Source organism: Lates calcarifer, linkage group LG10, assembly GCF_001640805.2.
Source record: "Lates calcarifer isolate ASB-BC8 linkage group LG10, TLL_Latcal_v3, whole genome shotgun sequence".
NCBI lineage: Eukaryota > Metazoa > Chordata > Actinopteri > Centropomidae > Lates > Lates calcarifer.
This window is the reverse complement of record NC_066842.1, coordinates 1365759-1378012: the sequence shown is the minus strand read 5'-3', so window position 1 is coordinate 1378012 and position 12254 is coordinate 1365759. Positions and strand designations below refer to the sequence as shown.

At 38.5% G+C, this 12254-nt stretch overlaps 1 protein-coding gene and 1 long non-coding RNA gene across 2 annotated transcripts; both read right to left on the bottom strand.

Moving 5' to 3' along the window:
- LOC108902787 (uncharacterized) lies at positions 1-1621 on the bottom strand. The gene is made up of 3 exons (XR_001964152.2): positions 1401-1621; positions 289-335; positions 1-205 (listed from the first exon to the last, which is right to left on the bottom strand). It is a non-coding gene; the product is annotated as an uncharacterized LOC108902787 (long non-coding RNA).
- A 1878-nt stretch (positions 1622-3499) lies between these two features.
- Positions 3500-11848, bottom strand: LOC108902797 (troponin I, fast skeletal muscle). The gene is made up of 7 exons (XM_018704803.2): positions 11729-11848; positions 6841-6876; positions 6667-6703; positions 6421-6549; positions 6188-6277; positions 5470-5646; positions 3500-4865 (listed from the first exon to the last, which is right to left on the bottom strand). The coding sequence occupies exons 2-7, from the start codon at positions 6849-6851 to the stop codon at positions 4785-4787; spliced, it is 525 nt and encodes a 174-aa protein (XP_018560319.1). The 5' UTR covers positions 6852-6876; positions 11729-11848; the 3' UTR covers positions 3500-4784.
- Between the last annotated feature and the right edge of the window lie 406 nt (positions 11849-12254).

Below are 12254 nucleotides of genomic sequence, written 5' to 3'. Positions count from 1 at the left end.
CTTCTCTTTCCCAACAAACATGATGCCAACACCAGGGTAGAAAATTCACCCAGCAGATGCTGTCAAGAGTCTCACAGCATGTGTCTGGTGTTAGTTTCCACCTCCAGTAGAGAAGACTCACCTCCTCTCTCACCTCCTCTTCCTCCTCCTCTCACTTCGGTTCAGTCTTCATCAGCTCAGTGTTGCCAGAGGGCAGCTTTCAGGACTGGAAGGAGAGGATGCACAGTATTAAATGAAATGTAAATAAGAGCTGCTTTCTTTGAACATGAGCTTTCAATTTTGTCTCACCTCAGCGGTGGTGAAGTGTCCTGAAGATGAATTTCCACATAAAGTGTCTGCGGTCAAACAAGGTACGAAATGTCTTGGTGACGCCAAGTCTTTGTAAGGACAAGTATTTCTCACATTCGACTGTAATTAAAAGTGTCATCCCACAACTGTAAACGTCACGCTTTAACACCAGTGCTTGTTGCGATGTCTTGTTTAATTTAGAAGTGCTAAAGCCTGTGGCATTGAAAGCAGCATTTCACTGATTAACAACCTTCATTTAGGGAGGAAGAACTAATCAGTGAAATCAGCTGCTGCAAGTGTTTGACTGGAAAACAAACCTGTAGGCTGGAGAGCAACTGTATTTTTCCCACCACAAATGTAACACAGTCAAATGTTAATACTGATAACTAATAGATATTACATCTGAGTTTCTTGAAGCTCAAACATCTGGAGGTTTTTGGGAGGAATTCAAGGCTTTATTTTGGAAGTAAAAGCCAATTATAGCTCCCTCTGGGGGGGTCTGTAAACAGTGACGCTAAAATGTATTAATATCAAAGTATGAACAGGAACAAAGGAACCAAACTCTGAGAGCAGAGGTTCAGGTGCAAGCTACAAAAGCACTGAAAGCTGCTCATACCATTATTAACTAATCAAAGTAGAGTCCCATTCATTTTTTCCACAGACAATGCTACAAGTCAAATAAAAGGACGGACAGTAAACAGAGTGGTGCAGGGATGACGTATTTTTGTAGTCCAACCCTGAAGTTAGCATCACCCTGGTTCCCACCACAAAAAGCCAGTGGGATTTTTTTAATTGACATTAGGAGAGAATGACGGATTTATGTCATGTAATGTAATGTCTTGAGCTTGTGTTAAAACCACAGACCGTATTTCAGACAGTCAAAACCCTATTGACTTTGGAATGAGGGAAACGTTAGTGCTAAGATGTTAATTTACGTCTGGTTTTTATGATCATCCTTGCATTACTATACATTTCTATAGGGTGTGATTTCTGCATCGGCATCTTCCATGACAAATCTGTGTAATTTTTGATTAGAGGTAAACAAAGACACTCTGAATGAGCTTTTGTAGCTTGCACTCTATAGTTGATGAATTTATTAGTTCTTCTCTTACCTGTAAGTCTTGAAGACAGTTTTCATTCAAGTTCAGGGCTCTGAGTTTGACAGAGACAGTTCACCTCCTGTATGAGAGAGAAAATTTAAAGACTGTATCATTAAGCAGGCGCTTGCACAGTATTTTGCCACAAGTTAAAGGACAAAAAGGACAGGTCAGTGTGGTAGACTTTATAAAAAGGCAAGCTGTTGTAGCTCTCCTCTCTCCAGATGGCTCTCCTGCTCTGTTCTCTCATTTCTAATTCTGGCTGGTGTGAGTCTAAGTGAAGAGGCAGCTGTTATCTGAGGATATGATACAGCCGTCAGCAAAGGTCAAATATAACTGGCAGTAACTCTGAGGAATGAGATGCCAAATACAAAAGACATTGTTAAGGCTGTCAAGTACTGGTGCAAAGTGTTGGACCGTTAAAGAGATGTGGTACAGAACGAGACCAGTCCAGTAAAACATACAGATTACTGACGTCCCATCGATAATATTCAACCACCCTGTGTCGCCCCGTAAAACAGATCCTCTTCTTGACATATAAACTGTCATACTTCACTGTCAGTGCAGATCAGAGGCTGTCGTGATCTGGATTACTGTCAGACTCCAGCACTGTAACACTGTATGGTTGAGATCAGGATGAGCCAGGAAACTCGAGCCTGTCGACTGAATGTCTGACAATCTGACAGTTGTTTCATATGCTTCAGCCATCATTCGGTATGATGTATGACTGTTTGCTCAGCAGAAATACAGCTTTACAGCATCTAAACACTATTGCGGTCCAACCCAACCCCCCCCAACCACACACATACACTCCACACCATAAAAACTGCTCAGAAATGTCTCGAGGAACCTGGCCTCCAAATTCCCCAAGATCCAAATCTGATCCAGCATCTGTTGGATGATCCAGAACAAGCCAGATCCATGGAGGCCCCACCCTGCAATGCAAAGTCCTTTAAGATTCATTGTTTCAGCCTAATGACTATTTTTTACCACATCAATTCAAGCCTTAGTTGTTCAGGTTTTACCTTTGGCAAAGAGTGGGTGCATCTTCAAGTACTGACCTAAACATCATAATCAAGTCAGATTTATGGTCCTATGTAAGTATAGGGAGGAGAGCACCATGAAACTGAATGAACGTACCTCTGCAGCAAATCATGTTAGAGTTAAATGATCTGCAAGAAAAAGAAAGAAAATCACTGATCATTATGGAAAACATGGTCAACATCCAAAAATAATGATAGTAGAGTAAATAACTCACCTCATCTGCTCCGAATGGAAAGAAAGGCTGACACAACGTCATTCAAAATGACAAATAATTACAGATACTAACATGAATTAACTCAATAAAAACATTCAGTTGTAGAAGTCCAGTGGGAAATTATATGCACTGTTTACAGACAGTAAAAACCAACTTGACATTTCACAATTGAAATTTCTCTCCTAGTGGACAACATACAATTCTTACAGGCTAAAAACTAGAATCTAAAAAGACTTAAAACTTATTGACCATTATTAAAGGATGACTTTTTACATTTTTTTTTTTAGTTTGCATAAAGATTTGCACCAGAATAATTTGTCTTTAGATAGCTCTGTCTGTTGTTACAGATAATGTTAGCTAACCGTTAGCTAACAGTTTGCTGACAGTAACAGTTAGCTAACAGTTGCCGTCTAGAGTATGTAAACATTTTTCAAAGATCAAAAATTCGTAAGTGGTAGTTTATATTCTGTGGCCTGAGAAATTGTACATTTTGTAAATACTTAAATCTTAATCTTAAATGTTGCGTTAGTTTGAGATTAGCATAAAGTTAAATGATTACATATGAAACAATATGAAGGTAAATTGTTTTGCAGGATGGGAAAAGGCTGACATTAAATGTACAACATTTTTCTTTACCAATCACAAACAAGCCTCAAAGGTTTAAATGCTTTTACAGCTTCTACAAGTTTCATTTCTCAATTTTAGCACAATGCTAATCAAATAATCTGATCCAAATTCCCAAGCGTTTTTAAGCAAACACAGGTGCTGTGATTTAAATCCAAAATCTAACTTTTGTTGATAAACTTGTGTGAACTAAAACAAAGTGTTTACAAATTCAACCAGACTCTGAACAAGATGAACATGAAGCTTTTGTATTTAATGTGACAGCAACAAGACGAGAAAAGTAGATTACATTTTGGTTTGAACAGTTTAGAAAAGATAACATGATGCGGTTTAGTCCAGACTGAAGACTGAAATATACTTCTGCATTTTGCTTTGGTTTATTGCAGCACATCACATGCATGGACACGAACAACTGCCTCAGTCAGACTGAAAGAGAAATGTTTTAATAAAATCTGTTATACGTAATATGTTTATTTTCTTTTGATGCAGAAGAGATGTTGTAAAACATCACAGACACACGGTAACCAAGTTTCCATCCAAATACTAGGCTAATTTCAACAGAATTAGACAATACGAACTCATGCACTTTTCCATCCACTACTGTTTTGTGACTGTTAGGAGCAGAAGAGAACACAATGAAATGATGTAATTAAATCATAATTAATGAATTAATTTCCAAATTTATTGTGTTTCCGCTCAGGTTTTTTCATGGCAGAAGCTGAAAATGTGCAATAGAAACATGCTTCCTGTAGGTTTGTTGTAGATTCAGTGACATTTTGATGCAGAAGTATAGATCAGCCTTTTCAGAACACAAGCAGGTTTGATTCACTACCCATGCACCAACTGACATCAGTACATACATTACAAATACATCACAGTACAGTGTCAATACAGGCAAAAGCAGAAGGCAGCTTAAATTCAACTGAAGAGTTTTGCTCCAAAGTGAAATATCCAAAAAAAACAACCCGGCCTCATCTATCTCAGCTAACATTACAGATTCACTATATATTTACTCATATTTACTTTTTGCTCATAATTCGTTTAAAGAAAAAAAAAATGTTTACCCTGCTTTTAATCACCTAAATTAAAAACACCAAAGCTTTAAAGCGAGCACGTAAGAATAATTGATGAATCTAAACTTAAAAATGCCAGACTCCATCGACAAAAACAGCAATTTTGTCAATGGAGTCTGGTAGTGATATATAGTGATGTTTCTGGTTAAACTAAAAGGATCTTACTCTTTAATAAAAAGCTCATCATAATGTTGTCAAACATAAGGCCCAGGTCAGTCAACCTCCAGTCCATTTATCACTTACTGTACCAAATCAGAAGCTTAAAAACACACCATTTATCAGTATCACATCTACAGCTGTCATACCTTATCTGTTCAATTAAAAATGAAAAGTTAAGGTGGATATGCAGCATTCTGGAACAAACCTCTTCAGCTACAAAGACTTTAGACCTGAATTCTGTATTGAAAATCACTCTTAAGCCCAACAATCAATGACAGATGACATCTAACTGTCAAACATCTTCTTCCTATCAGACTTGTCTTCAATGTTCTTACGCCAGTCTCCAACATCGCGCAGCTGCTTGTCCTGCGAACAAAGATAATATTTATATAAGTTTATGACCTGTTAAATGATAAAAATATAAAAAAAGGGGTCAAACAGCAGAAAATATGAATATTTAACAAAAACAACCAAGAGAAAAATTATGATATGGGTCTTTTTTGCCAGTATTTGTTTGCAGTACAATTTTAAGGTACTTAAACTAAAGTATTCCTATTTTATACTAATTTATCTTATTCTCCACTACATTTAAGAGGCAACTATTGTACTTTTGACAGCTGTAGTTAATAGTTGCCTTTTTTTACAATTAAAGAAACATACCTGGTGTTGGTTTAAAACCTGTCTGATTATCCAAATATTCATTTTTCATGCTCAGTGGGACTTCTTTTTAGCAGTGTTTCCAGATGTTATCCTCAAAATTTGGTATAAATAAAACTTAATTTTCCTTATGCCCTGCCTGCTGGTGAACCAAGTGTTCTTGGTGAGCAGAATTCCTAAAAACCAAACTTTAAATTAAAGCAGATGTAAAGAAACCAAGATGACAAACTAAACCAACACTCAGGGCAACAAGATGGTAGAGTTTCTGTGGTCGTATTGAGTTTGAGTCCAGTTGAAGTTGGTGGCAGCTCACCTCCTCTTTCACCTCCTTCTTGACCTGCTTCAGATTGGCCCTCAGGTCCATGTTGACCGTGTGCTTGGAGCCCAGCAGAGCCTTCAGCATGGCGTCAGCAGACATACGGACTTTCTTCAGCCGAGGTCTCTTGAACTTTCCTCTCAGATCCACTATCTTGATGTTGAGATCTCGGACCTTTGGTTAGAGTCAAGATAAAAGGAATAATTATTATGGGTCAGTTTAGATTCTTAACATTTTGTGGGTGACGTTAATTTGTAAGATCCAACCATTATATTGAGACAATACAGAACTGCAGGAATGAATCCTAAAACCAGGAAGTCAGTTAGCATGTTAGCATGTTAGCTCTTCCTGTTCCCTCGTCCCAGAGTCAGTGTGTTTCTGGTTAAATGTCTGAAATAAGGTCTGTGGTTTTAACACAAGCTCAAGACATTTTCAGGTTTTATTCTCCGACATAAAATGGGTCAGTAAATCCCCCACTCCTGATGTTTGAAGCTTTTACGTGTCTTAAAAAAGGCGGTTGCTAACGAGTGTCTAAATGAGACTACAGAGGTTGTCGGGGACGTTAACATGAAAACCCATCTACTCACCAGTCCACCTTTACAGCCTCGTTGTGTTTCTACTCACGCTCTTTCAAACTCTCACTAACTTTCTAAGAAGAAAGGCTTTTGTAGAAGAGCTCAGAGCTAAATGAAATGACAGGTTTTCAACAACTCACCTCATTGAGAACCATGTTCAGCTTGAACTCTATGCAGTATCTCTCCTCCTCACTAATGTCAATCTGCTCGTGGAGTTTCTTGCAAAGTTCCTGAAGAGGAAACACTTCTTTTAGAGTGTGTTGTTGGGAGTTTGTTGGATGATTGAAGGCTTCAGTACAAGGCCACAGAACACACAAAACAGAATCAGTTGGTCCCAGACCAACCCAGGACAGTGTGTCCTGTTCAGACTCACCAGGAGCTCGTCCCTGGAGTACGGCAGGTCCAGAGGAGGACATTTCTCTGCCAGGAACTTCTCCCTTTCACTAGCCTTTACATTTGCTTCGGCCTCCAACAAATTATTGGCCACCACCAGCATACAGCTCTGCAGATCACATCGTCACACAACTTTAAGCATTTTCAGCTAAAATGTTAAAGGGATCAAGAAAAAAACAAAAAAAAAAAAAACAAAACAGCAGCATCTCTGCTTTTTATTTCTTACCTTCAGAGTATGCTTACGCCTCGCAGACAGCCTTTTCCTGCAGACAGAAACATCAACACAGGTAAATGCTGCAGTTTGTCAAAATATGCTGGTAAAACTTCAATCCATCAAAAAGACAGACAAACAGGAAAATAAACAATAAACCAAATGATAAATTATGTTATATTTACTTACTCAGTTGCCATTTTAGCTGCAGGATCCTGACGTTATCTGGTAGAAAAACAAAAAAAGACTATTAAAATTGTATCTTTACCTTTCGATATCGTCCACAATCTCACACAACAATCTCCACAAATATTACCAACTCTAAGACACACAGAACAATTACATGATCCCGACAGCGTTTCAGTCATTTTTTCAACTTCCTGTCTGCATCTAGCTGCTTGTGATCACCTTTACCTGCATTTTATCACGTGTCTGAGCAGTTTTATGAACGTACAGCACTGACAGATCTTTGAGAATGTGAAGGTATTTCTGTTTTTAACAATACAATATCATAACAGAACAAGTTGTTCTGATCGATTCTGCCACACCAGTGGAAAAGATCTATGAATAGTTAAGTATCTCTAACAAGGATCTTAGTAATGAAATGAAACAGAAAACATTTACAATAAATCTGATGTTTCAATGTTGTTGATGTTGTTGTCAGAGCAGACATATCAGATTTTATGCTGCGACAGTCGGAGTAAAAACATCTGGAGATAAAGATTTCTGATGTTGTCCTTTCAGTGTAAATGTCCCACCGCTCTTCAGTTAAATCTCAGACTTGAATACAGATGTTTTGCTGCTAAACAGAAAGCAGTGAAGGTGAAAAGGTAAAAGTCAAACGCCACATCTTTCCCTCTGTTCTGTTTCTATATCAACCTGCTTCATGTTTGAAGTCACGTCTCCTCTTTCTATTTCTCTCCCGCTGAAGAAATTCACCTTTCTCACATTTCATGTTTGGCTCATGTTAACTCTATCTTAAGACATCATGTTAAGTCCAGGAAATTTCATGGGACTGAACTTTGTAACCCAGGCCGTGTTAATGCCTTAAAGGACCTTACTGCTATTTTTAGCCTCACTGGCAGTGAGGCTCAGGGGATACAGGTCCAACACTGATGATCCAGACTCTCATCAGCTATCGGAGGGATTGGCATGAAATTTGGTTCAAACATTTACAGCCCAAAGAGGGCGTCTGAGTATAACTACAGCCATCCACCGACTGGTCGTTGAGCGCCACCAAGAGGTCAAAATCTGCACTTGTCCAACTTTGGACAGGACATACATGATAATTCTAAAACTGATGACTGAGTTCCTTCTTTTCAGCCTAACCTGAACTTGGAGGCTAACATGCTCTTTGTTAGCATGTTATGTTAATATGCTTACATGCTAAATTGTAGCATATTACCATGCTAAGTTTTTTGTTTTTTTTTTTAAACAAATTACCAGGCTTAATATTACAAATAAAAGATTGCCAGTGATTTTAGCATGTTAGCATGTACACTTGTCAGCTATATTAGCATGAGCACATTAAAAAGGTAACTGTAACGTGCACCCCTGCATTTCTGTTAGAACATCAAACAATCTTGTTTTCCTGTTCTATAATAAGCATTACAGGGTTATCCAGTTCTACATAACTGATAACTTCTGGTCTGGTCTTTTACTCAATCAATTATTGACTAATATTATAATATTGACTAATGCAACTAATAAAGCAGACATTCTGTGAACTGTGATGGATGAGATGATAAATTCAAAGTCCTCAAAAACAACTGAAAAATGCTTGGTAGAGACATAATGCACATTATATTCTACATGGCCAGATCAACCTGCCTCTGGGGCCCCAGAGTCAAAATTTACTGCCGGGCCCCATTTGGTTTCAAGTCCCCATTAACTACAGAGAATACAGCTTTCAGACAAAATGCGAATGGCACAACTGCACTCTGAAAGCCATCATTTCCAATGGCTGTTGAACTTTTGACCCCTGTTAATTGTGTTGTGTCTGAAGGGTTCATAAGGAGGTTTTGAGGAGGTATAACAAAGTCAAGTTAGTCCCTCCTTTGTCTCTAAAGGGTAATCCACACCAGCAGCATGCTTTGAAGCCATCAATCATCCTTCTAGTGTAAAAGGAAAATGGTCTTCAATTTGCCTGTTTTGGCTGAAAAGCGGCCAAAAACCTAAAACTATTCTGAGTCTACCTGAAAACTATATTTTCAGACACGCTAACATCATGGCTCTATCGATAATACTATCGGTCGGTCTGTGGGTTGATCAACCATTTTGTCCAGTCAAATTTTGTACAGATATACGTGTTACCCAGACGATGAAGCCTGACTTTGGTGATCCCCGACTTTCCTTCTAGCACCACCATGAAAATGACAACTCTATTGATCTACATATTCTTGTAGCTCTCAGTAGTATCAACTTTACAAGTTTCTTTACTGATAAAATTCTAACTATTAGAGACAACATTCACTAACTCCTGCCCTCAACCAGAACTAAAGTATTTCCAAACACGAAATTCCATCAACCTGTCTCCTGAACCCCATCCCAACTAGGCTGCTTGAGGAGGAGGTTACCCTTAGTTATCATTTATTTACTAAATATGATCAATCTGTCTTAATTAGCAGGCTATGTACCACAGTCCTATAAAGTAGCTGTAATTAGACCTCTTCTTAAACAGCCTATATATATATATATATATATATATATATATATATATATATATATATATATATATATATATATATATATATATATTATATAACTGACTTGACAACTGTTATAAGTCAAATGTCTCAACACAGGTTTTTCTGTAAGCACAGCCGACTACTTTCTCACTGTTTCAAGTTACGTCACTGTCATTATTTTTATATCTTTTAAACTATGATCTTTAAACAGATGGATCCCAGTAAAAACCTCCTGAACCAACTTAAAAACCAGCTGAGCTAACATTAGCAGCAGCTCAGCTAACAACCCACCACCCCTTACTGACGTCCTGTTTCCACCGAGCACTGGAAAAACATGAAACTATTTTATTCAGTGTTTTTTTCCAGTTTTAATCATTGGGTCTGTTTGTTCTGGAGAGGAAGAGACCTCTGAGGATAATCCAGCCCCCCCATAAAAACCTCCTGAACGATGACCACTGAAGGAATCTGAACCTACAAATGACACGCAACAACTTGTATGAGCAGTTTAACTGTGTAAAAAATAACTCCTGTGAAATTCATGATGTCTTCTTGCAAACTAATGACATTCCCATGAGCCTCAGCTGCACTATACGTCAGAATCCCAATAAATAAGTCTTAGAACTTAACCTAAACTATCAGATACCACTAGACTGGGTAAACCGACCCTTTAAGACCACCCTTGAGGACTCTGAGGCCACTTCCAGAGGTACTCAGAGGCCAGCAACCTACTGCCAGAGCTGCTTGTAATGTTTAAGAGCTGTGATGGAGCAGTGGATTAAGACTCTATTCCTGGAGCCACAGCTGTTCCTAACGTCTTCATTATGGAGGAAAAAAAACATGACAGCAGGCTGGTCTTAAAAGAAAAGACGTCTGACAACCACTGCAGGCATCCTAAAACACATAGCTTGCCCAGGAACAAATGGCCGTCACCTGTAAACTAGTAACAGGCCTGGGGGGTATCTCCAGGGCCAACAGTGTATTTTAGGACACTCAAAACCCGGAGGACATAACATATTGCTCTGGGGATGGAATAATATCTGCACAGTTAAATTTGGGCCCTGATTTTTGTCTTAAGTAAAGAGTGCATGGGTGTTATGGGTAGGATTGTCTCTGGAGGGAGGAGGGTGGAAGGTTTTGCAGTAACCCAACACCGCAGAACATCCCTCAGACAGCCAAGACATTAGAGCATATCACAAAAATAACTTGCCGCTGGGTTGACCTCAGATGCACATACAGTTCATCTGCTTCACACTGTGAAAAATACACATGGCTAAAATAGCGCTGAAAATGTTGTCTTAACAGATCCTCTATTGTAGGAGCCTTGTTTCTAAAAGATAAATAAAGCTTTACTGTTGCTTCAGTGTTCAAAAACTTCAGGAAAAGAGGATAAATATGGCAAATACTGCTTAAACTGAAGAGTAAACTGAAGACAGACTGAGGTTTAGACCTGGTTTTACTCGTAAGACTGAAAACTTCATCACTTTGTCCATTCACTGAAAACTTGTTCTGCTACATAAAACTACAGAAAACCAAAAGCAGCCGAACATCAAAACAAAATCTGACATAAAAACAGGAATCTTGTTTTGCAAAAAGACAAAATAAAGCTTCACTGTTGCCCTAAACAACCAAACACGTGAGGAAAACAGGCTAAATCTGGTGAGCTGGGATTAAAGTGTAAAGTGAAGACAGAGACCAAGGTTGGCAGTCGTCACAGATTAGTCAAGGTTTCCCTCCGAACCCCTCGGTGCTGACAGGAGGATAAACACTGAAGGATCGATTTTCAAGTTCATGCCTTGTAGTGGTGTTGCCTTTCAGCGCACCACATCACCAGACCGTACATCATCACCGGTTCGCTGCCACCACAGCAGCAGCAGACCGAACACATGTCTGAGACAAAAACAAGTCATTTAACCAGTGAAATCCAGAAAAAGACACTGAGGATACAACAATAAGAACTGTAGCAATAAAAGAAACAAAAAAGAAACACAACACTTTCTACATCTGATGCAAAATTTCTCCTTAAAGTAATTTAATACCAATTAAACATCAACTACTGAGCGTGCAAACTATTTCCTGTTAAAGCACTCCTTAACAACATCAAACAATCACAAACCTTTGGCATTACTTTTTCATATAACTCTTAAATGCCAAAACCAGCCAATCACACTTTGCATAGTCTCAGGAGAAATCATCAAATAGTCGGAAAAGATTTCATCTTCAACGTAAACCTTCCTCTACAACCTTCCACTGACACATCTCCAAACATGGATTCTTAACAAATGTACGAACAAGACAAAGTACTTTTAACTGCCGTCATGCAGAAGAATATGCATGCAAACAGATTTCATCACACTCAAAACAACACAAAAGGCAGAGAAACATGTTCTTACTTTAACCAAGCAGAGAGAGTTGTCAGCTTGTTAGAGTCACAGAGACACAGACTGAGTCCCAGGCAGACGAAGTGTTAAGAAGGTATATATTGCAATCTCTGATAGCCGTCTAAATCCTCCACTTTCTCTTTATGGAAGTGGATTACTTGTCAAACCAATCAGCTGGCAAGGTCATGAAATACAGTACAGTGTCATCTGCCCCTGTCCTCGGCTCGCCTCATTATAAATAACCCGCCCTTTAAGATTGTTATCTGTATTATCGTGTGCCATCGAGCCTCTGACGGACAAAATGCAGAAAAGCAATTAAACCACAGAGCAGAGGCATTCTTTAATCAACATATAAATCTAGACAGAAATCATTTAGAGGGTTGATAAAGAGAGAGAAAACACTGACATGCTGCTGGATGAAATCTGTCACTACCTTTGGAAGATACATCAAAAAGACAAATTTATATACTTTATTTTCATATAAACTAGAGCAGTTGAATGAATTGATTAGTCATTAAAACAGAATATTAATCTGGTA

Excerpts from the sequence above, each read along its gene's own strand:
- LOC108902797 (XM_018704803.2), bottom strand. Across the intron at positions 6,550-6,666 it reads GGCGTAAGCATACTCTGAAG|AGCTGTATGCTGGTGGTGGC; the intron begins GTAAGAAATAAA and ends TGTGATCTGCAG. Across the intron at positions 5,647-6,187 it reads TGAACATGGTTCTCAATGAG|GTCCGAGATCTCAACATCAA; the intron begins GTGAGTTGTTGA and ends CTCTAACCAAAG.